Below are 23,290 nucleotides of genomic sequence, written 5' to 3' on the forward strand. Positions count from 1 at the left end.
TCGTACAATCTACCTGCAGTCTAAATTCATATCGAGTCGGAGTTTGTGACTGCTTTTCCAACACGACTTACATGCTCCACACGTACACACTGAGAGACACACACACACACACTTGTTTGAGTTCATGAGACAGAGCTTGTATTGAAATCATTTACTATAAAAAAAGAAACAATTATAAAATCCTTCTGTTGATTGTACAAATCTGATAAAACCACCATAAAAACAAAACCAAAAATGTTTGTTTTCTCTTTCAGAAAGCAACAAAGTGTCCTTCGTAGAAATTAATGTGGAAAGATTTATCTGTACAGTGATTGTACAAAAAGATGAGAAAACCAACGTTAAAACAGAATCTGTTTTTAAAAAACATTAATAAATTGTGTATGGCTAAATAGAAAAGGCTAAATACATGTACAAATATGCCAACAGAACTGTCCAGCTTCTGACCAAACTCCATCAAACCACAATCTTGGAAACAAACATTTAAAAAATGTTTAGAAAACAAATACATATATTAAACGCTATTGCAACTGCAATTACAGTCCATTTAGTGTGTACCAAGCAGAACTCATTTGCATCATGTTTACATTCATTGAGTATTCAGTCAGCGTGATCCCACAAGTTTCATCTCCTTTGACTGGCTTGCTTGCTCTCAGGTCCAGGCAGTGCGTGGTCGCCCTCTTATCTAAAAGGCAACATGTCAAAGCAATGGATTACAATTAGTCTCAAAAAATTAAAATACCTATTATTATTTGCAAGTACTGTAGATTCAACCAGTAGCATGTGGAAGCATTTCAGGGATGCGACCTAGATGCGACCTAGATGTGCAATGTGGGCTTTGGTGCCTTGCTCAAGGGCACCTCAGCCATGGACGGAGGTGTAGGAGGAGGTGAGGGTAGGATTCGAACCTGCAAACCTCTGATCTTAAGATCAGCTCGCTAACCATTAGGCCACAGCTGCCCCTCAGAAATGGTTTGAAGGTATAAGAAAGCCCAGCTGGGAAACTCCACCTCCCATCGTCACTGTGACACAGCACACAAGTGCACACTGCACACAACGAAATTGCATTTATGCCTCATCCGAGCAAGGGGGCAGCTCCCAATGGCGCCCGAGAGGGAGCAGTGCGGCAGGATGGTATCATGCTCAGGGTACCTCAGTGATGGAGGAGGATGGGATGGCGGGTCGGGAGTCGAACCAGCAACCTTTGGATTACAAGTCTGACGCCCTAACGGCTTACCCATGACTGCATGACATTGGGTTTCCCACATTATGTTTGTAAACGTGTGTAGTGCCGTTATGTGTGTAAAGCCGTGTAGGCCATAGCCATGCTAGTGTAGAGCAGTGGTTCCCAGCCTATGGGTCGGGACCCAACCTATGGGTCACCAAAGATCCACAGTGGGTCGCGAAGCCCTCTTGATTTTAAGGGCTTTTTAATACCATATATAGCCCATGTTGAATAAATGACAAAGCAAACCAATATATGCATAGAAGCAACACAATGTAAGTGATACATTAAACAGTTATTCTATATTTGACTGAAGACATATTGAGGAATAAAATGATAACTAATGAGTTTTCGCAGGAAATAGAGTATCATGTGACTCATGCGGGCGCTCGCGCGATTGGGTCACCAAACCTTAGAATGATAAAAATATGAGTCCCTGAAGAAAAAGGTTGGGAACCACTGGTGTAGAGTACCGCCTCACCCTGTCCTGGTAGCCCTGCTGGGCCAGCCTCGCTGTCTCCAAATGCAGCTGCTCCTCCTCCAGTCGGAGTGCTTCCAGCGCCTCCGCCTCCTCCTGCTCGCGCCTCCTCTCCTCCTCCCACTGCTCACGACGGCGCTCCTCCACCTGCATGATTCAAACACACACACACACACACACACACACACACACACACACACACACACACACACACACACACACACACACACACACACACACACACACACACACACACACACTTAACCATGTGTTCACAAAAAAACACACAAAACATGGACAGGTTTTCCCTCTAGTTAGCACTAAATCGTAAGAAGTAACTTCAACATTGTGTGTATGTGTGTGTGTGTGTGTGCACGTGCATGCGTGCGTGATGTCCATCCCCCTCACCTGAGCGTTGATCTCCTGCATGCGTGTGTCGCTCACCTGTGCATTGATCACGTACATGTGTGTGTGTGCGTGTGTGTGCACGTGCATGCGTGCGTGATGTCCATCCCCCTCACCTGAGCGTTGATTTCCTGCATGCGTGTCTCCCTCACCTGTGCATTGATCACGTGCATGTGTGTATGTGTGTGTGTGCACGTGCACGTGCATGCGTGCGTGATGTCCATCCCCCTCACCTGAGCGTTGATCTCCTGCATGCGCGTGGTCCTGTGCCCCGCCTTCTCCTCCTTCTCCTGCTGCCGGCTGAGGCGCTCCTCCTCCAGCTGTTCCATCAGCTCCTCGCGCCTCCTCACCACCTCCTCCTGCGCCTCCCGGTTCTCCAGCATCTTCACCTCTAGCTGCTCCTGCCGCTCCGCCAGGACCTGAGTTTAACAAGATAAAAAGCGGGGAAAGACAAGAGAAGGATGTTTACACTGCGGTTATTACAGGGATTCGTTATTTATGGGGAGCATGGCCTTCAAAACTGGGATGCATCTCCCACCAGACGGGACATTGAAAATTGGATTAAGTTAAAAAAAAAAAGAAGTAGGTTAAAAGATTTTAACTACAAAGATGCAGCTGTATGATGCTAGAGCAACAAGTGATTGTATTTTGACCAGAAATAATACAGTTATTCTGGTATTCTCTCTGTTTTAACTGTTCAAAGGCATCACACATCACACTTTTGTAAATTGCCTTGAAATGAAGGATGGATCCATACCTCCTTCATGAGCTTCTCTCTGGCTCTCTTCTCTCTGTCCCACTCCGCCTCTCTCTTCTCCCACATACGCTTGGCCTCCTCACTGTGGAGACACAGGGTGTTAGTCGGCCATTTCAACACACCATACATAATCACAAAAGAAGAGCTGAGACGCAGCAGGAGGAGTTTGTCTTTTGTGGTCCTCTTCTCGGTAAGGAAACAAAGAAAGTTGGCGCCTGCGCCTTAACTTAGGATCGCTTGTTGCTTGGTGCGACTGCTCACCAAAAATAGTGATACTAGGACAGTCAAACAGATGAGGCGCACACAAGGCTTGCAGGTTCAAAAAGTGTATTGTGTCCGACAAATTAACAAAAGAAGTTGACGGAAAATATCTGGAGCTACAAACGTTTCGGATCTAGTACATTATCAATGTCTCCAGTAGCACCGATCTGAAACGTTTGTAGCTTGCAAGCCTTGTGTGCGCCTCATCTGTTTGACTGTCCTAGTGGTCCTCTTCTCACCTGTAGAGCAGTTCAAACTCCTCCTCGCGCTGCCTCTCCAGCTGCAGCTGCTCCTCCAGGATCTGCTTCATCCAGGCGGCGTCGGCCACCGCCCTCTGCCGCCGCGCGCTCTCCAGCGACCGGTCCTGCTGCTCCGCCGCCACCAGCGCCGCCATGATGCGCCGGTCAGACTCCTGTGGGGAGGACGGGGTTAAAGGTCAGAGGGCAAAAGTCAAGTTGCAGGTCGTCACACACATAGATATGAAGACAAGATGCCGTGTTCTGGTTTTTGGTGTGGTGGTCTAACACTGGGCACCACCATCATGGGTCGCTATACAATGTTTTTCACAGATGTTCATAGATTTACCACCACCTAGAGGATAATGTGCGTATCACCATGTCAATGATTGACGGCAGCATTAAACATGGCGGTGATCTGACTTCAGCCATTCGTTCCGTTCCAAATGAGTGGTCAACACGGTATCTATCCAGTGTTCTTAGTTATGGGCCATACCTAGTAGGCTAGACACTGCACCACTGAGATCGGTCATGATGAGCTAGTTTGTGGAACACAGGGAGAGATAGGACTCGCATCTCCTCCTCAAGTGATGGATATTACAGAAACTCGCTGTCCAGTTTTATAACTGGGAGTAGGTATAAATGACTACAGGTTTCAGGTAGAAAACCATAGAAAACTGTGGCGTGTATGGTTATGTCTTTGCCATATGGCAATTCACACTTGCTTCATTCAAATGTATTGAATTGAAGGCGTGTGGCATAACAAAGGCCCATCGTGCAACACACTCACCAGCTCTTCCTGCACCTCCTGTGCTTTCCTCTTCAGCTGCATCCGGTACTGACGCGTCAGGAACCGCCTGAACAACACACAACACAGCACAAGAAATATAACGAGGAAGAGAAGACAGACACCCAGTTTCAGCAGCAAGTGCTGCATCAGGGGTGCTAGCTGTAGGGGCAAGGGATGTGCCTGAGCAGCTGATTACCTGCACACACACACAACACAGCCAGCGCCTGACATTGACTTTTTTGCTCACCAGCCACTAATGTTTTTTTTCCGAGCCATTCAGCCTTTCTACTACCAAATTTATTTACTTTATATCTCACAACTAGAAATGCACTCAGAGAATGCAAACCTCCGCCAGGAAAGCTGAATTTGTTCTAATATTTGCGACATGGTGTGGTGTGATCCATGCAGGCCTATATAGGCCTACATACCATTGTGTTCAGAGAAGTGACAGACATGCTAACAGAGAAATCGGGCGATCACATAACCTCCTGGCGGAGGTAATAATAGCCTACACTCAACCTGGTGAGTTGGTGTAGCACTGGACTAATACAGGTCAGATAGGACGGCAAACCCATCATCCGATCAAAACGCAAGGGTCATAGAGGTACAGAGTTTAAACGGTCTCTCGCCCACCACAGCCCTTAGCTTTCTGAATTGTGCAGTGCTAGACAATCTTTTCCATATCATAGTCTGGCTTGCCAGGCTACCACTGTAGTGGTACAGTCCAGTAAATTGTATTGGCCGCATTCCAGAAGTCATATTCAACTTCTGAACTTTATTGTCCCAAAACAGCAATTGATTGCACAGCAAGACATCCGAACAACATATGGACACCACAGATGACAAGACAGAACAGACCCTAAAGTGCAGTGTGCACATAATAAAAAAAGGTTATAAACTATATATTAAGCTTATCAAAATGTGTAATGAATGTAGGAATAGTCCCCTACCCCAGATTGGCTTTCCTGCGCTCCTCCTCTGCCCTCCTCCTCTCCTCCTCCAGTCTCTCCACCTCCCAGGTCTGGGCCAATAGGGACTCCTCCTCCTTCTTCAGACGCTTTGCCTGCGGGGAGGAGGGAGACGCACAATGGGTTATTGTAGTGGACGTGGTTAAGGCAAAGCATAATCAATTGAGGCCTAGGTCTAAAAAGGAACCAGGTTCTAATGTAAAATGTAGTTTCGGCAAAATCTCCTGTGGAAAATTGAAGCAAAATAATTGAAGATTCAGTTTGGACTGAATTCATTTCTGCATTGAGTTTATAATTAGTTTATGTAGGGTGATGTGTGTGTATTAATTCTTTACATGTGTAATAACAAGAAAAGTTTTAAATAATGTAATCTGATCTAGTATCACGTGCTGTGTATGCCTACTAATGAAAAGAAATCTTGTGTACCATTTTAATGAATATTACTCCAGGAAATATGACAGTAATGTCATTAAATCAATTTGCACATTGAACATCTAAGATGTCTTCATCAAAATGTGCACGAATAGCTATTCACAGATGGCTATGTGTGCAGCACAGTGTGCTGAAGCACGAGCTAATGCCACTTCAACCCTCAACCTAGCCACAGCCCAGCAATTAAGGTGCCGCACCCCCGTGGATTAAAATATTGAAATATGTGGCCATATGGTGCTGTGTGTTCACCCGCAGATAAGTCGGCATATGGCTCCGCCAGTGTGCACATAGTAAGTGCTGAGGACATGCTTTCTGCCCATGCTGGAATAGGAGGGGTGTGAACACTAGGGCTGGTAAACAGTACTACAGCTCTATTTTCAGCGCTTTATATGTGTTTTTGTACATTTCTGTTCTGTTGCCTAAGAGACTGTTTGATAAGAAACTGATGATGACATTGATCTTTTTTTTCTTGGAAAAGAAACAATGAACGAAAGATGAAAATACTGTGTCTTTACTAACAAAATAAAACCATTTTTTAGAGCAGTGTTCAAATATTTTTTCTTTACTATGTTTTTTTTTAATTTGCCATGTGCCCACACTTCAGGATAGCCGGGTCTCACACTTTGCGCCAGCTCTTCCACTTAAACTTTCCCCTCTCCTCATCCCCCCTCTGTTCTCCTAAAGTCACCTGTCAAGTGCTCCTCATTTATACTACTCCTCATCCCCCTCTTTTATCCTAAGAGATCTTCCCAGCTCTACTCCTCCATCTTTCCTCTCCTCCCCCTCTTTTCTCCCAAGTCATCTGCCCACCTCTTCTCCCCATCCCCTTCTTTTCTCCTAAGAGATCTGCCCAGCTCACCTCCTCCTCCATCTTTCCTCTCCTCCCCCTCTTTTCTCCCAAGTCATCTGCCCACCTCTTCTCCCCATCCCCTTCTTTTCTCCTAAGAGATCTGCCCAGCTCACCTCCTCCTCCATTCTTCCTCTCATCCCCTTCTTTTCTCCTAAGAGATCTGCCCAGCTCACCTCCTCCTCTCTGAGTTTCAGCTCCTCCATCTGCTCTCGGAGCTCCTCCGCCCTCCTCCTGTCCTCCTCTTTCCTCTTCTCCTCTGCCGCCTTTATCCTCTCCATCGCCTCTCTGCGGGCTCGCTCGTACTCGTTTTCAAAACGCTTCTTTTCCTCTTGGGCCTTCTCCTCACACTGGGTGTCAGGAAGAGAGAAAATATCACAGAGCACAGAAGAATCACATTATACCCAGTGGGCCAAAACCATGAGGCACATTTCAAATGCTTATATTTCAGTACATGAAATATGAATGCAGAAATGCTTACACATACAATAGAAATGATAGAGAGTAACCAATACATGACTTGGAAATCTAACATTTCTATTACATTTAGTTTCACATCACCAGGTGACACATGCAGTACATGGTGGTGGCTAAAGTGGAGAAAGATGGCAACGGTGCTCACACAATGACACAAAATATTGGTGACCCTTGTGGTAATAAAGGTGGTGGTATTAACGTGTTAAAAATAATGTGACTTCGTTTCGACCTAAAATGTGACGTAATTTCACCCCAGTGTGTCTGGTAATCAACTACCCATTCCAAATTTACTTAAATGGGTGTAACTTATCAGCTGGGTGACCATACAACACAGCTTGTTAGGGTGAGGTGAGGTGAGATGTTAATGTTCATACCTGCTTCTTCTCTTCTTGCTGTACCTGCCACTGGCCAACCACATGTTCTTTATGCAGCTCTGACTCCACCTGTTAGCATAAGCAAACAAAAAGGAGAGAGCAAGACATGGGCAACACAGGAGAGTTTTAAATAAAAGTCACTGGGTTGTGGGCAGAAGCCAACAGGTTAGTGTAGATGGCATGGGTCACCGCATTCGCTATCAGATTGGCTCAACACAGAGGTCTGTGTTGACGCCTTCCCTTTTCAGGTGTCACAAGTGAGACTATGATGTGACCTCTTCATAAATTGTAGGAATCAGATATTACTTATTAATATATATTTTTGGGAAATGATATCTAAGATAACAGAAATACTTTCAAAAAATATTTTACACTTAAATAAAATTGACACAATATGGCAAAGCCTCGCAGCTGAGGGGGTATCTAGTTCCTGTAATTATGCACAGTAAGTAACCGTAGCAACCAACCTTTCGTAGTTCAGGGTTGTTTGTCTTCCAGTGTTCTCGTAGCAACTCCTGAGCCAGCTGTGAAATCCAGAGTGAGAGAAATGTCAGACTTCGCAGGGGCACTGAACTGTTTAGTTTGACACTCCCCTAGATGAGAAAAGTCATTGCAAATGCCACTGTCTCTATAAGCGTCACAAGTGTGATTGAAGGAAGTATGAAATTACATAAGAACATTTTCAAAATTCTGTTTTTAAATAAATGATGTGCCAAGATATCCTAATACACTATGCTTTCACAATTATGGAAGACTCTGTGATAGAGAGAACACTGTGTTCTGACTGCCATTATGATCAATCATCAATCAATCAATCAATCAATCAATCAGAGCGCAGGCTCACTGTCTGCTAGTAGGTGTGCTATGATTACCATATCTATCTATCTATCTTATCTATCTTATCTATCCATCTATCAATCACCACTGCACCTTTTTCCTCCGCTCCTCCTTGGCTGAGCGCAGGCTCTCGGTCTGCTCCACCAGCTCCTGGGTGAGCGTGCTCCTCTTGGGGATCTGCTTCAGCTCTGCCTCCAGCGTGTCCCTCTCCTCCTGCAGCAAGGCCCGCAGACGGCCCCTCCTCGCCTCCAGGCGCTGGCGCTTCTCCTCCTCCACGCGCCGACGGTGGTATGCACTCATGCTGTTGGAAGGTAACATAGGTAGAATAAAAGGGATACCATCAATAAAGATGCACACGGTCCAGGCTTGAGAGTGGAGGAAAATCCTGAGCCAGGACCTTATTTTTGAAATAAGAAAAACCTAATATCCATAGGACTACAGTCAAATGTTCTGCTGGTTCATCCCAGTTTTAATAATTATCAATACCCATGAGACCGGTGTGGCAGCTTTTGTGATATGCACCGGATTCTCATTCGCTCTGTATCTGCTTATAGGGTAGACCGAGTAAAGTTAAGTATAGGGTACAGTTGGGGTAAATCAAATATACCTGTGTAACAACAAGACTCTGATCTAATTCCAAAGTGTAGGCATAACATAAATGACAGCCCCCCCAAAACATTTGCTGACCATGTCGAAGATTGTGTAATCTCTGTTTATGTTGACATTCGCTTCCTGCCATACATTTGTCCCACATCGCTTGCCATAGCCTCGTACAAGCAGATGTACATGTGGATGAGAATTCCGGTGCATATCACAAAAGCTGCCACACCGGTTCTGTTACTTCACAGTCAGCCAGGTTATGGTGAGCTTCCTCCTCCTGGGAATAGATCATTTTCCCTTGTTTTCAGTGCACCTAACATGTCACTGCATTGTCACCACAAATCTGACAACAAGCCAGGGCCAGGACATGCACGCTTTTAACAACTGCAATCACACAAACACACCACATTGTTACTGGAAGACAGTTACTGAAGGAAGTAACTTCACCTCTGTTCGTAGGACTGGCGAGAGCTCCAGTGGACCTGTTTCGCGGTGCGAGCGATCTGATCGTGGTAATACTTGGAGTGGTTTTCCCATTGCTGCCGCAGTCGGGCCTCATGCTCCCGTCTCCTCACCATTTGGCTGTAAGTTGCAAACGTCGGCAAAGCCATGGTCCTGAAAGACAGTTAAGCCGAATCAACAAGCCTGCGCAGCTGAGTTAGATTTGTGTAAGCTTACGTGCCTTTTACGTCTCAGAAGATTTACACAAACGGCATCACTTGTGCATCCTACAGACATCGATTATTTGTATAGTTGGTTAAGACTAGATCAAAGAGTATTGTTGATTATTTTAGCGACCGTTAACTTGCTAGCTTGTCAGAAGCACAACATCATCACACACATCACTCGCACACATCTGTGATGAACAAAAATCTTCCAAGAAGGGTTTCAAAAGTTATCACCTCTTGAATAAGCGTTCAATAATTCCAATGAGTTTTGTTTTGATTGAAGTCGACGAAAAAGGTATTTTGCTTTGAGCAGGAGTCAGTTGGCTCCTTTCAGAGAGGGAAACAACAACAGAAAGCTTTCAAACAACGGCTTCCTGTTTCTCTTGGTTACGAGACTACGGCAAGTCCGAGGACCCAAAAAGTAGGCTATTTGACATGTCATAGATAGAAGATCCATATTTGATACAGTGGGCTTCTGGTGTCCTGCCAACGAGAAGTGTGAAATCCAAGATTCAGAATTAGGCTTAGATTTGTCATTTTTATTCATTCATAGGCCCTACTTATAGAGGCTATGTGTAGGCTACAGTAGTTAAAATAGCTTATGAAATGCCAGAAGTCTCAAAAGTAGAGGGATGAGTGATAGCCCTAACCTAAGGAAAAAAATAGCCTACCCTCTCCCTATTCCTACTCCTTTTCCTCTTTTCTTTTTTTTTTTTTTTTAAATCTATCTACTGATTTTTAAAAATGTATTCTATTTTTTGTATTATTATTTATTTTATTTTATGTGGGTGTGTGTGTGTGTGTGTGTGTGTGTGTGTGTGTGTGTGTGGGTGTGTGTGTGTGTGTGGGGGGGGGGGGTTGCGGTGGGGCACTGTCATGAAGGCCTATCTACACTGTGAATGTATTAGGCTACTTGTAGCCTACTTTGACAGCTCTGCTAAATGCTTATTAACATATTTTCCAAATATGTGTTCTATTCTCCTAGCTATACAGTTTTATCGGTTATCAGTCCGTTAGGCTGTATCCATTAAAATGCCAATTGTCTTGTTGAAATCAGTAGGCCTAAAACAATTTATTGCCTCATGATTTAGGCTATTTAACCTGCGCCCAGGCCAGTTATTAAATTAACTTGTGTAAACATTAATTTTGTAAGACCATGTTCAGTTTTCATAGCCAAATAATTGGTCAGCATGTGCTTTATGAATTAACTTGCCAAAGTAGACTTAACTAGATATCAGTTAGATAGGGTAGGCCTATAGGCCCTATTTAAGATTTAAAAAAATGTTCATTGCCATAGTTTCATGTACATTAAGCATGATTAGGCTATCATTCATATTTTTACATGTCCCGCCTACTTGCATATGATTGGCTCTCCCTTGTCCACCTGTGAGAATTGGCAAACTGTCAGCCGGTGGCGTTGTGGTCAGCAGCAGCTCAGCTGTTAGTTGCCTGGCGCCTATAGTTCTGGGTAGCCCTACCATCACAGGTTCAGAGTTGCATTACTGACGCTGTCTCTGCTCTTGTCAATCATGGCTGTACTGTTAGAGCATCAGTTTAAACAGCTTCCAGCAGACAAACAAGTGGAAACTCGACCCTTTCTGGAAGCCGTGTCACATCTTCCTCCATTCTTTGGTAAGTCATCTGAAACTATAGATAAATCTGTGATTCAGGTTGTGTGAGGCATGAGACCCAACTGCCTTCAAGGAAAGCTTTTTCTTCAAGGCAAAGTTGTTTGCCTGTGTTTTTTGAAACCATGTTGTACCTGGCTGATTTGAACTTTATGTTTAATGCAAAATATAAATCTAAATCATACAGGTCGGTGAGTGAAATTTGATTTCAATTATAGATAAACTGAACTGCAGCAGCATGTGGCGAAATAAATCAATGACCTAAAGAAATGATGGTGGAACTGTTCAAGAAAAAAAAGCATGGCCTATTTACATTTTCAAGCAGACCACAGCTTTATGGTCTGTGCCACACATACTATTAGGTTACACAGAGCGAAGACCAAAAATAAGGGTAAAGTAAGGATCAATGTAATGGATCAAATGTCTCCCTCACAAAGAGGCAACAAGCCTTTTTCATGTATAATTTAAACCTCTGTCCTGATTTTCTGGTGACAAAATTGATTAGTCTGGTGTATGGTTGCATAATGATGGTAAGCAACTTCTTTGTCAAGGCTTTCATTTGGAATTAACAGAGTCCAAAAAGTTTCATAGTCAATTTGTTCACATGATCACTTGAAAAGGTCAAGATAGCAATGTGTTGTTGTTACAACTATATGGGATGTTTACCATTTGGCACTTGGCTTTACTTGGCATTTGATCCCATGTGTACAGGTGTTCCAACTCACCACAAAAAAAGGCAGTGAGTGTTTTCGTTTAATGGTGTGCACTGCATTATGGAGTGCTTTGAGACCTAATTCAGTGGCTTTTTAACCAATACAATCTAAGTGTAAGGACATTTAAGTGGAACATTTTCAGAAAACAGTACGCTATTGTTTGACCTCCTGAACAGTCTAGCAGCAATCTAGCCGAAAGCATTCAGACCATAGTAGCCTACCATTCATGGCAGGCCATAGGACTGCTAGAACATGATGCATATTGTAAACAAGAATATAGGCATGTGTGTGCGCACACACACACACTCACACACACCATTCCCATTTGCTCAAAATGTAATCGGAAAAATGCCATAGAATATACAGGAAACTAAGCCTTTGAAAAGAGAAGTCATTTTTCTTTGTGTTGTTATTGTTGTTGTTGTGTGTATTTTACTTGTTGTTTACATTGGGCAAAGGCAGCCAATGAATGGTGCCAATGATCTTTTAGCTTTTTCTGCTGGCAGTTTGCTAGTCTTCCCGGGGTCCAACTAACCTGGCTCTTGCCAGATGTGATTCCGCCTTGCTCGACACATTCATATGGGAGAGCGCCGCGTTGTAGGTTTTGGCTGGCTTGGCCCATTCTGTCACCCAGCCGCATCAGCATCAGGACCTGCAGCTCTAGCTGTAGGGCTGGAACGGTATTATATCGAAACGACAAATCGTGACATGCAGAGTCGCGATATGGCCGTGCAAGAAGGAAGTATTTTACACCCAGAAAACAACCACATGAAATGATGTCATAGGGCTGCCGAGCCTCAAATAATCATCCTTTTAAACTTTTGAAAAACTATTTTTAGCCTATTGTAACCTATTCTACAAATTCCTATTCTATCACAATTTTTTATTTAAAAGGCTACGTTTAAAAATCATGGGCTGTATAGAACCAAAAATCGTGATATGAGCCGAATCATGAGTTGAGTGCGTTGTTACAGCCCTAACTAGGCATCCTCTGACCTCATGTCAGCTTGCCTTGGGCTGTACTTGCAATCACTGTCTATATGGGTTATTTTATTACCACACGCAAGCACGCATGCACACACACACACACACACACACACACACACACACACACACACACACACACACACACACACACACACACACACACACACACACCGGGTATCGTGTGTAATTGCTGAACAATCATGTCTGGATAGGGAGAATGGAAACAGATAGCAATCAGTCTTAACAACCGTTTAAATGGTTTGGTATCAAGATCTGCTGAAAGTTTCATGAGAGGCGCTGCTTCTTTCGAGAAACCAGTCACGCTCTATACACATGATCAATTATTAAATGCTGTAAATGTCAAAGGTTACGCAAGGATCCTCCAGAATATGAATGAGGTTAAGTACCTTGCTATAAGGTAACATAATTACCTTTTACACAGTCGTATCGTGCAGTTAATTAGTAGAACATCATAATAAAGTCTGTTTATGGATGGCCTACTTGCAATATCCACACCTAGCTGCATCGAAGAAATATCATTATTGGAATAATTCATTACATTCACTAGCTTCCTTTTATTGTATGTGTATTTTTTTTATTGTATTGTTGATGTGTGTATTGTAATGTGTCCAATGTGGGCCCTGAGTCTGTAATAAAGTTTATATATTATATGTAATGATATCTAATTATATATATTTACATTTCCCTGGCTGTATTGTTGATTCCTACCAATTTTCTGACACTGTCTTGACATCAGATCTACTGGGTTCCACAGTCTTCGCACCTGTCAAGGCAGACATTGCTGGCAACATCTCAGTAAGTCAAATGCCGCCACCTGCTGGTCAATCCTGGTAAATTCGAACTAAACTCCCATGTGAGATACTTTAATCCAGAACAAATGTCAAAAGAATTGAACGTTTTCACAAAGCAGATAACTGTTTGTGCTTGCAGAACATTAAAGCTGTTTATGACACCAACCCGAGCAGATTTAAAACACTTCAGAATATTCTGGAAGCGGAGAAGGAGATGCACAGGTCCCAGTGGCCCAAAGTAGGAGCCACTCTCTCCCTCATGTGGCTAAAAAGGTATCCTATCCTCTCACAACTATCAACCATAAAGACCAGTGTGGAGAAGGTCTGTTTTTTGTGAATGTATGTGTTTGTGTGTGACCGGCCATGTCTGAGCAACATTTGCAATTGCCAAGTTTTTGTGAACTGCAGTACAGATATTTTGTGTGTGTGTGTGTGTGTGTGTGTGTGTGTGTGTGTGTGTGTGTGTGTGTGTGTGTGTGTGTGTGTGTGTGTGTGTGTGTGTGTGTGTCTGTGTGTGTGTCTGTGTGTGTGTCTGTGTCTGTGTGTAAGAGAGAGAGAGGGAGAGAGGGAGAGAGAGAGAGAGAGATCTGACAGTGTTGTGTAATATTTATATAGCTGTCATTCCCTTCCCCCTCCAGGGGTCTGCGGTTCATCCAGGTGCTGCTGAAGAGTTTAGTGGATGGGGAAAAGGACGTGAACAACCCCAATCTTATACGCATCAACGTTACCAAAGCCTATGACATCGCCCTGAAGAAGTACCACGGCTGGCTTATCCAGCAGCTTTTTAAGGTACTGTATAATAATTACACAATTTCCAATACTGTGTCATTACACTGTGTGTATTGAAGTGAGTCAAAGTCAGCTTTAGTGTCAATTTTCTCACACATACATGTACTAGACATAAAAAGGAATACAAAAAAATCATGTTTTTCACTATTGAAAAGACAGGGCAAGCAATACGGTGCTAGAGAGGACAACATTTACAGTAGGCACACAGGCAGTGGTGTCTGAAGTCAAAGTAGAAGTAACTTAATGGTGCAAGTATAACACCAGCACATGATACATCGCTGTTACACCAGTTATTACACTGTACCTAATGAGGTAGATAGATTATGTTGCTGCTGAAAAAACAACAACCCTAAAATCAACATACAATATGCAATACAAATTGCCTGGCTCTTGCCCGACCTGTAGTTCCACTACTAGGTCTGGGAGCATGTAGCAAGAATCAATTTCTCCAATCAAAAAATGATCGGAGCATTTATTGCTTCAATATCAACAAATTCCTTCAAAAACTTTTTCTGTTGATCTCTAAAGTGTCAATATAGTGTACAATACGTCCTGTGACTCCTCAATGTGATCTGCAATTGATATTGAAGCAATAAATGCTCTGATTATTTTTTTTGACTTGAGAAATGGAATCCTGCTACATGCTCCCAGACCGATGTGTGTGTTTGGAGCGCCACCAGGGGGCTCCAGAGCTGCACACACACACAGAGGTCTGGTGGGAACCAGGCTACAATACAATACCATGAAAAAAATCTAAATCATAGAAGTGAATTCTTATTTGTGTGTTCATATCTTGTGTTTCTTGCTGCGTTTGGGTCCTTACCTGACTGCAGGCCGCGCTGTATGCTGCTCCCCACAAGTCAGACTTCCTCAGGGCCCTCTCCAAAGGTCGTGAGATGAAAGAGGAAGACTGTCTGGAGAAGGTACGCCAGTTTCTGGTCAACTACACTGTCACCGTAGACGCCATCTATGAGATGTACACCAGGCTCAACGCTGAGCTGGACTACAAAGTGTGACAGCACAGCAGGCCTGTCAATCACCACAACATTGAGGCTCTCATTGGATGTCTGGTTGTGCAGTGGAGTCCATAGACTTCAATGGTGACCTTTAATCAGAACTAGTAGACTGGAAATTCTGTACTAAATGATATAAAATGGAAGAGGCGTAATAAGGTGGATACTCAACACCCCATCCCATCTTCCCTTCCTACACCCCTGACCCCCATTGCAACCTGCTTCCTTGCCATGCAAGAATGTACACTTTTCTACCTAGGCTACCTCCATTACATTGGTGCTCTGTGCTGCTCTCTTCTTGCACAATATGTATGGGTATGGGTGTGTGTGATTTAGCATCAGCACTGAAGATATTTATTCTGCTAAAACCAAAGGGGGAGACTTTATCTTTTCATATCCAAAGTATTGGGCTCCATTAATTTGTGGTATTTTTTATTTTCTATTATATAATGATGAACATTGATCATGTTTAGGAAGGATAATTTTTCACTCTCGCAAAAGGTACATCCAAGCACAGTGAAATACATGATTGATTATTTATGAATAGTAATTTATTTTAATTCATTTTAATTCATCTTAATAAAAGACGAATTACTACTTTTCACGATTGATGTCTTAATTCTAAGCATAACCAAATGTAATAATTTAAAACGTTTGATAAGTTACTTTTTATAAGTATCACTGATGATGTGTAGTAGCTTGTGTATGTACCACTCAAACAAATAAACATTTTACAATAATGTATAAAATAACTTACATCCTACAGAGTCAATTCATTCAAAAGGTATAGCTGCTAGTGCTACATATAAACATTTAACATCACAACTTAATGACTTAAGGTTTGACAGAATGTTCTTAAAATTCAATATCAGTCTCATCACAAGACTATTGCTGATAAATTTGTTAACTAATTTATGGGACTGTGGTTCCTATATTTCCTAGCAGGACTAAGTACTTGAACCATATCATTTGTGGTCAAAGAATGGTTCATTGTGTTTTTTTATAGCAAGATTACACATTAGGACATGTACGTATGTATGTATTATGTAGACCATTATCAGTACAGTAAAGAATAACATTGTCTAGCAAAGAACAATGAATGTACAGATTTGCTCAAAGTCTATTACTGATACCATAGTATGTGAAGGAATTCAATACCCTAACAGGTGCATTTGGTTATCTACAGACTAGGCCAAAGTTTTCCACAAGTCATTTTGCAGGATATCGCACACACATGCGCCTTGGATTGTGCACAGTTCTCATTGTTCAAAATGTTGAATGCTGAAGGTTTAAACCATTACAGGCAGTGAACTGAAATGTGAATATTTCTAGAAATAGGGTTTGCATTTATGCCACTCTCCATTTTCAATTAGTTTCCCTCCACTCAGTTTGTGCTGTGTAGCATCCTCTTCATAAACCTTGACAGTTGGAGAGAAACAGGATATCCAACAGGATATGTCTCTCTTACAGTAGCACTGAATGTGGACACATTTTATCCATAGTAGGATAAAAAAACAATAATGACTATTGTATAATGATGTGTATTGTGCATTGTTTATTGAAAATAAACTACAGTATATTTTATCGTGATATGCTGTGTTATTAAAAAAACAAACAAATAATCTTATTTTCATGCTACAAATAGATTGAATTCCCAAACCATATTAAATTAATAAACGAGTACATTATATACATTTAAATACATACATACATACGATACGCACATACATAGAATGTTTATATTATAGATTTAAATCCCTGGCCCGAGAACCTGTCACTATTACCTATTGTTCCAGATGGCTTCATAAGAGATGTTTATCAAGGAAGCATGAGTACACAAGATGTAAGATGCTCTTCAGCAGTGAAGAAGCACATGTGTTCCAGCTACACTCACCCAAAGTGCTTATCTCTGTTGCATAAGGGAAGTTGTGAGGAAAGCATAAAAAAGGGCAGGTACATGGGTCAACTTTAGTTGACCAATATCCCACACACTGTTCATTGTACTTGCAATTTTTAGACCTACTGCTCATAACAATTTGGTCGGTCAGACCTTCTTCTGAACTCACCTGAAGAAGGCCTGAACGATCAAAACATTGCGTGCAATAAATGAAAGGACGATGTGCAGGAACTGTGTCCACTCTGAACCATTGGTTACATCCAACACATCCTTTCAAATTCAACAAAGTGTACAGTACAAAGGTATCCTATGGTGAACTTTACCAGGCTGTATTGCTGGGCAGTTGTGCTTCAACACCTTTCCATTGAGAAATGAAAACAAGCTTGGCTACTTCTAGGAGACTATGCACCAGGGATGACAAGAACACTGTATAATTTTTTTGTTGTCATCTATAGTAGAAGTAAGAGCCTGCATGGCAAGCCAGACCAATATGAAATGAATAGAGTGGCACTATCCATGACTCGTGGCACATGATACATTGGCTATAGCAGTGGTTCTTAACCTTTTTTCTTAACGCACCCCCTTACCTGTGCCCAAGACAAGCCGTGCACCCCCAACCCAAACTTCTACATGTATATGCACTAAAAAATATTTAAATGATTAATTACAATGATTCTTGCTCGAGACATTAATCAATACCTTAATGACTTTAAATGGGCACCAAAACATGTTTTAATTTGGCCTAATTATAAGTTCACTACCAGAACTTTGGTCACAACCCCAACACAAACAAAATTCCGCGCACCCCCTGAAATCTCTGGCGCACCCCCAAGGGATGCCCGCACCCCAGATTAAGAACCACTGCGCTATAGGCAGAGCCAACAGTTGCCGTTTAAACTGCTCAGTTGCGGCCCTGCCTTGGCCAACCGGTAAGGCACTTGTCTGTCATGCGGCTGACCCGGGTTCGATTTCTGGCCCGGGTCATTTGCCGACCCCTCCCCATCACTCTCCCCATTCGCTTCCTGTCCACCTCTCAAACTGTCCTGTCAAAATAAAGTTGTAAAAGACAAAAAAAAGATGATAGTAATAAAAAAGATATACATATTATATATGAACTGCGTAGTTGCATGAAGTAACAGGCCAGTAGCCTCGTCGTCACAATGTCAATAGTGACTGCTAATTCACACAACAGAGACTGTTACCTGCCTGATGAAGGCTTTAAGCCGAAACACGTCAAAGTGTTTTAAGTGTTCTAATCATCAGGAGACCTAGAGAAGGTGGGATCTGTTGTAAAGGTGGCCACCCTCACTATAGGCCTAAAGTGCAGGGGGAAATCCTGGTTTGTGTTCATAGTACGGCCCTTGGATAACCTTTACTGCCCTCGGAGGAATTTTAAGTGGCACTTCGAATAAAAAAGGTCCCCAACCCCTGCTCTACATCGTGGACAAAGAGGTATTTGCTTAACAAATTGGTATTTGACACTTGTAGTGCAGAGGAGTAGAGTTGGACCATTGGTACTCATCTTCGAGTCTTTCATGGTACCAAACAGGGAACAGGTTGCTTCACCACAAAGCCAAGCTCCTTGGTATGACAGTACATTCACAACCTCAGTGATGGTCACTTCATCAGACTTGCACTCGTACGCTTCACACACTCACGTAGCCACCACAGCGCTTCCATCCCGGATGCCCCACAATCCACGCTTCTACGTTGGGGTCTCTCAAACCATAGCTGTGTTGTAATGGTAAGGGAGTTGGAGTGTAGACCACAGGATTGCAGGTTCGCATCCTCCCTTGTCACTCCGTACACCTCAATCAATGGCTGAAGTCAGTGGTGTAGTCTACTTTTCTGAGGTGGGTATACTGTATATTTGTGTTTTTTTTCGAGATGGGTATACTGTATTTGAGATATTCTAAATAATGGATCATTCAATTTTAAGTGGGTAGCCTGAAATCCCAGAAATTTAGAAATGGGAATACTGCGTATACCTGCGTTCTACGTAGACTACACCACTGGCTGAAGTGCCCTTGAGCAAGGTTCATAACCCCGCATTGCTCCAGGGACTGTCACCAATAACCTGTTATATCTGTAAATCGCTTTGGATTAAAAAGCGTAATCTAAGTGTAATGAAATAAATAATATCCTGGGGTGACTCATGACCCACACACACATCTGTGTGTGCCCCTGATGGCCTCACACAGCAAGCTATCCCACTTATGACACCATAGTAGGCCTATGTAGCAAAGGGGAGTGTTACCTGTCCTGGACTCGAACCCGGGCCTTCTGTTTCACCATGGTGGCAGGTTGGAGTACACCCCAGTGAGGGTCAGGTCACTCAAGCAGCTCTGCTCCTGGACTCCAAAAGCACATGCCATCATTACCTACAGGGAGAAATGTGTGTGTGTGTGTGTGTGTGTGTGTGTGTGTGTGTGTGTGTGTGTGTGTGTGTGTGTGTGTGTGTGTGTGTGTGTGTGTGTGTGTGTGTGTGTGTGTGTGTGTGTGTGTTGTCGTAAGACTGATCCTGTGTCGTGTTATCGTAAGACCCATCAATCAGCAAGGTGTGGTGATTGACTTCCTGATTAATTCTAGCTTAATTATGAAAACCGAGGTGTTATGTTGTGGGGTGCCGTTACACTGGCAGTCACAGTCAGTGACTACCTTGCCACATAAACTTCACCAGTCGGGTCCACACCCTGTCCTTGCCGCATAATGCTGGTTTTGTTAGTGGATGTTGAGGGCGGGGGAATCAAGGCAAGAGCTCAGGACGTTGGCTGCGCGCGCTTCAATTTGGAAACTTTGGGGTGAATCAATGCCACGATGGAAACGATGGATGACAACATGTATCGTGCGGTTCTTTTCTGATGTTACCTGAGAAGAAACGGCATATTAAGTGGTATCAATCGTTGTAGTGACTATTCGTTTTATCCCGGTTTGTTCCAAACTGAAGTGGAATTCTCGTTGACATTCAGAAACGGTACGTGAGTCTTGCCAAACTATTTGGGACATCTAGCAGACGCAGACTGATGTCGATGTGTCTTGGGGAAATGTGTTTCCTTTATTATTATTTTTTACACTTAGGCTATATAGAAAATCTTGTCACTGCTCTAACCAAAGTGCTTAGCATGTTCTTCCAGTAGGAATTGCACTGCGCGTGCGAATTCTTAGCTCAGAACTTTTCGTCCAGTCAGTGAAATAGGGAATTACTCTTTGGTCAAGCCACAAGACAGTAGTCAGGACATTTGACAAGAATTAAACTGGTCTATAGGACTACTTCCGTTATTTGCTGTGGAAATCATTACGTTATCCCAGACATTCGTTCATATGGCCAATGAATATGTTTACAGAATAGACCTGGCCAATGGCGTTAGGTTTCCCACTATCCCCGTGTTCTGTAGAAGTCGTAAAGCTGCAGCCTGTTCTCATCATAACACATCAGTGTTGGGCTATTGCAAAACACTGCTGACCAGAAGCACACATCAGACTATTAGCCTAATGGGACAGTCAGAAGTTGGGAACATACAAAATATTTTTTTGTACTCAAGGGATCCTCTAGAATCCAAAAGTTATGAATTATCAATTCAGTTTTGTAGTCTGTTGTATAGTTGTGGTTGCAGACACTGCAACGTCAACAGGATGGAATATTCCTTCTACCCAAAAAAGTTATTTGTTCCCACAATCATGCGCAGCATCCTCTCCCTTGACAGGATTGACATTGGACCTCCTCCTCTTTCCACAACTGTCCTGACCTGAGTCTGACTCCAGTCGTGTTACATCCAATCAGTTCACAGAGGGGGACACACGGCCTCTCCTGGGAGGGTAGTAGATTAACGTGCGACCCTTGCACAATACACGTGACAGATAGCAACGCTCCTCTGTTTTTCCTCCAATTTTTGAGCGTTTTGATGTGGGGCTTAGGGCTTATAGACTAAGTAAACTACCGGCTTTCTCTCACTTTCATTGTCTCCCTCTACCCACGCCGGTGAAGGCAGTCCCAGTTCTCACCCACTCCCACTGTCTGCTATCCTAACGCCTGTGAAAACGTCCACTCTATGACTCATGCAACTCACCACCAATAGGGTCCAGCTCTTGTTGAAGAGTCTTATCCAACAACACTTTTTGTCATCATCTATTGTGTTCTCTATCCTTTTTTACCTCCAAGCTTTCACTGACATGAGAAAATCCCCTCACTTAGTAATTACGGGAAGTAGGCTGATGTGTTTGTCCTGGCCGGCTGGCTGACTGGGTTCGGGTCGTTGTGTTGCTCTGGGGTCAAGGCCAGTGGCTATAAAGTTTACACGGCTGGATTCACTGCTCCAGGCAAACACTCACAAAGATGACCCTAAAAGACCCTAGTTATTTAAGATAACAGATGTTTATCGTATGCATAGGGAGTTCAGAATTGTTAATCTACAAATTTCACTACGGTAATCAAATGTCAATTTAAGTGGAAGTGTTGAAGTGTTGTTACAGTACCAATAGTGTAAACAGCAGTCAGTTTTTGGCTGGTGCTTCACGGATTGCAACACTTTGAATACAAAAAGAAAGCAGAAACTCTATGACGTTGTCTGCTTCCCTATTTAATGAACATCAGACGCAGAACCACAGCCGCGTACACGTTAACTATAGCAGTGTTTCTCAACAGGGGTGCCGGGGCACCCTGGGGTGCCGCGGGCCCCCTTCAGGGGTGCCGCGGAAACGTGGCTGATAAATAAAATTATGTAATATAATACATATTTGTCTAAATTGATAAGTTAATGCTACTCAGTGGAATATTTCATCTGCCATTTACACACAATAAAGTAAATATAGGTCGCCCCAGTCAGCTGCAACGTGCGACGTCTCCAAATGTGTTACTTTTCCAAGCTTGAGTGGTATTGGATGCGATGCCATGTTACGGCTTGTTGGTTTGGGGTGCCTTGAAATTTTTCACGAATTGAAAGGGTGTCTCACCTTAAAAAAGGTTGAGAAACACTGAACTATAGGACTAATAGGAGACGAAAATCTGGCCAGGCGGCGTCACATTCCTGACTAAAGATCCACATGGTGATGAGCCGAGTCATGGCATGCAAAGCCAGCTCAGCCCATTCCTAGAAGTGATGAGTCCCATTCCTAGAAACACATACCTGCACATGGAGAGAGAGAGAGAGAGAGAGAGAGAGAGAGAGAGAGAGAGAGAGAGAGAGAGAGAGAGAGAGAGACAGACAGACAGAGAGACAGACAGACAGACAGACAGACAGAAAGGTAGACGGGTAGATAATTTATTTATGTGTGTGATTGCAAAGATCATACTGTATATGCATCGGTGGGTCAATGCATGCTTGTGTGTGGGTATAGCTATATGAAGTTGTATGTGTTTGTTGTTTGATTGTGGGCATGTGTGTGTGTGCGTGATTGCATACAGTACATGCGTGTGTGTGTCTGTGTGTGCGCGCTTCACAGCACACGCAGCCTTTTCTACCAGTCAGTCTGGCATTCAGTAAACCTTACTCTAGTCGAAGTTCATAGCTCACATTCACAACTTCCCGCCAGTCAAAATTCTTATCTCCCTAAGGCTTCTGTCTTTCAGTAGCAGATACAGTATTACTCACCAGCACATTCATGCGAATACTAAACAAAAGCTTTTTTTGGATACATTTTTATTATTTATTTTCTTGAAAATGTTTCTTATCACAGGAAATCCCTGACCACAAAAATAATCACGCCCAATTTCACCCATACTGTACTGTTCTGTGCGTGTTCTGGAATGTTTCCAGGCTGTGGTCTTTATCAGTGTTTGTTCCTCTTGACCACTGACAGGACCTCTGGACGCTGCTGTACCGCACCCAACTCCTCTTTCCTCTCCTTTCCTCGCCTCTCCTGCCCTCTTTTCTCTCCTCTCCTTTCCTTTCCTTTCCTTTCCGTTCCTCTCCTCATCTCTTCTCCTCTCCTCTCCTGCCTCTCCTCTACTCCACTCTACTCCACTCTCCTCTGATCCTTCCTCTCCTCTTCTTCTCTCCTTTCCTTTTTTCTCTCCTCATCTCCTCTCATCTCCTCTCCTTTCATTTTTTCTGTCCTGCATTTCCTCTCCTCTCCCATCCTTGCCTCTCTTCTCTTTCCATT

The 23,290-nt window shown here is 43.2% G+C and overlaps 3 protein-coding genes across 4 annotated transcripts in view; 2 read left to right on the top strand and 1 right to left on the bottom strand.

Moving 5' to 3' along the window:
• Positions 1–136: 136 nt before the first annotated feature.
• On the bottom strand, positions 137–9,718 carry tchp (trichoplein, keratin filament binding). Its single transcript, XM_063194373.1, has 13 exons — positions 9,587–9,718; positions 9,132–9,299; positions 8,178–8,385; positions 7,715–7,771; positions 7,248–7,316; positions 6,573–6,746; positions 5,100–5,212; positions 4,150–4,216; positions 3,363–3,535; positions 2,863–2,944; positions 2,339–2,524; positions 1,704–1,847; positions 137–682 (listed from the first exon to the last, which is right to left on the bottom strand). The coding sequence occupies exons 2-13, from the start codon at positions 9,293–9,295 to the stop codon at positions 650–652; spliced, it is 1,470 nt and encodes a 489-aa protein (XP_063050443.1). The 5' UTR covers positions 9,296–9,299; positions 9,587–9,718; the 3' UTR covers positions 137–649.
• A 1,163-nt stretch (positions 9,719–10,881) lies between these two features.
• On the top strand, positions 10,882–15,297 carry gltpa (glycolipid transfer protein a). The gene is made up of 5 exons (XM_063194374.1): positions 10,882–10,984; positions 13,438–13,496; positions 13,632–13,765; positions 14,131–14,281; positions 15,115–15,297. The coding sequence occupies exons 1-5, from the start codon at positions 10,882–10,884 to the stop codon at positions 15,295–15,297; spliced, it is 630 nt and encodes a 209-aa protein (XP_063050444.1).
• Positions 15,298–23,217: 7,920 nt separating this feature from the next.
• Positions 23,218–23,290, top strand: part of trpv4 (transient receptor potential cation channel, subfamily V, member 4) — a 47,491-nt gene continuing 47,418 nt past the window's right edge. For both annotated transcript variants that reach the window (XM_063195044.1, XM_063195045.1), the window contains exon 1: positions 23,218–23,290. This exon is cut by the window's right edge and continues 109 nt beyond it. The gene's annotated coding sequence lies outside the window, so the exon portion shown is untranslated.

The sequence above is a fragment of the Engraulis encrasicolus genome, chromosome 3 (genome assembly GCF_034702125.1).
Source record: "Engraulis encrasicolus isolate BLACKSEA-1 chromosome 3, IST_EnEncr_1.0, whole genome shotgun sequence".
NCBI classification, from domain to species: domain Eukaryota; kingdom Metazoa; phylum Chordata; class Actinopteri; order Clupeiformes; family Engraulidae; genus Engraulis; species Engraulis encrasicolus.

What these genes read in the sequence shown, in the direction of transcription:
- tchp (XM_063194373.1), bottom strand. Translation starts at nt 9,295, where the DNA reads ATGGCTTTGCCGACGTTTGCAACTTACAGCCAAATGGTGAGGAGACGG. An exon ending in AGGAGGAGCGGAGGAAAAAG is followed by an intron (nt 7,772 to 8,177) that starts GTGCAGTGGTGA and finishes TGGATTTCACAG; the next exon opens with CTGGCTCAGGAGTTGCTACG. An exon ending in TGCAGGAGATCAACGCTCAG is followed by an intron (nt 1,848 to 2,338) that starts GTGAGGGGGATG and finishes TGAATCATGCAG; the next exon opens with GTGGAGGAGCGCCGTCGTGA.
- gltpa (XM_063194374.1), top strand. Translation starts at nt 10,882, where the DNA reads ATGGCTGTACTGTTAGAGCATCAGTTTAAACAGCTTCCAGCAGACAAA. An exon ending in TCCCTCATGTGGCTAAAAAG is followed by an intron (nt 13,766 to 14,130) that starts GTATCCTATCCT and finishes TTCCCCCTCCAG; the next exon opens with GGGTCTGCGGTTCATCCAGG. An exon ending in TTATCCAGCAGCTTTTTAAG is followed by an intron (nt 14,282 to 15,114) that starts GTACTGTATAAT and finishes ACCTGACTGCAG; the next exon opens with GCCGCGCTGTATGCTGCTCC.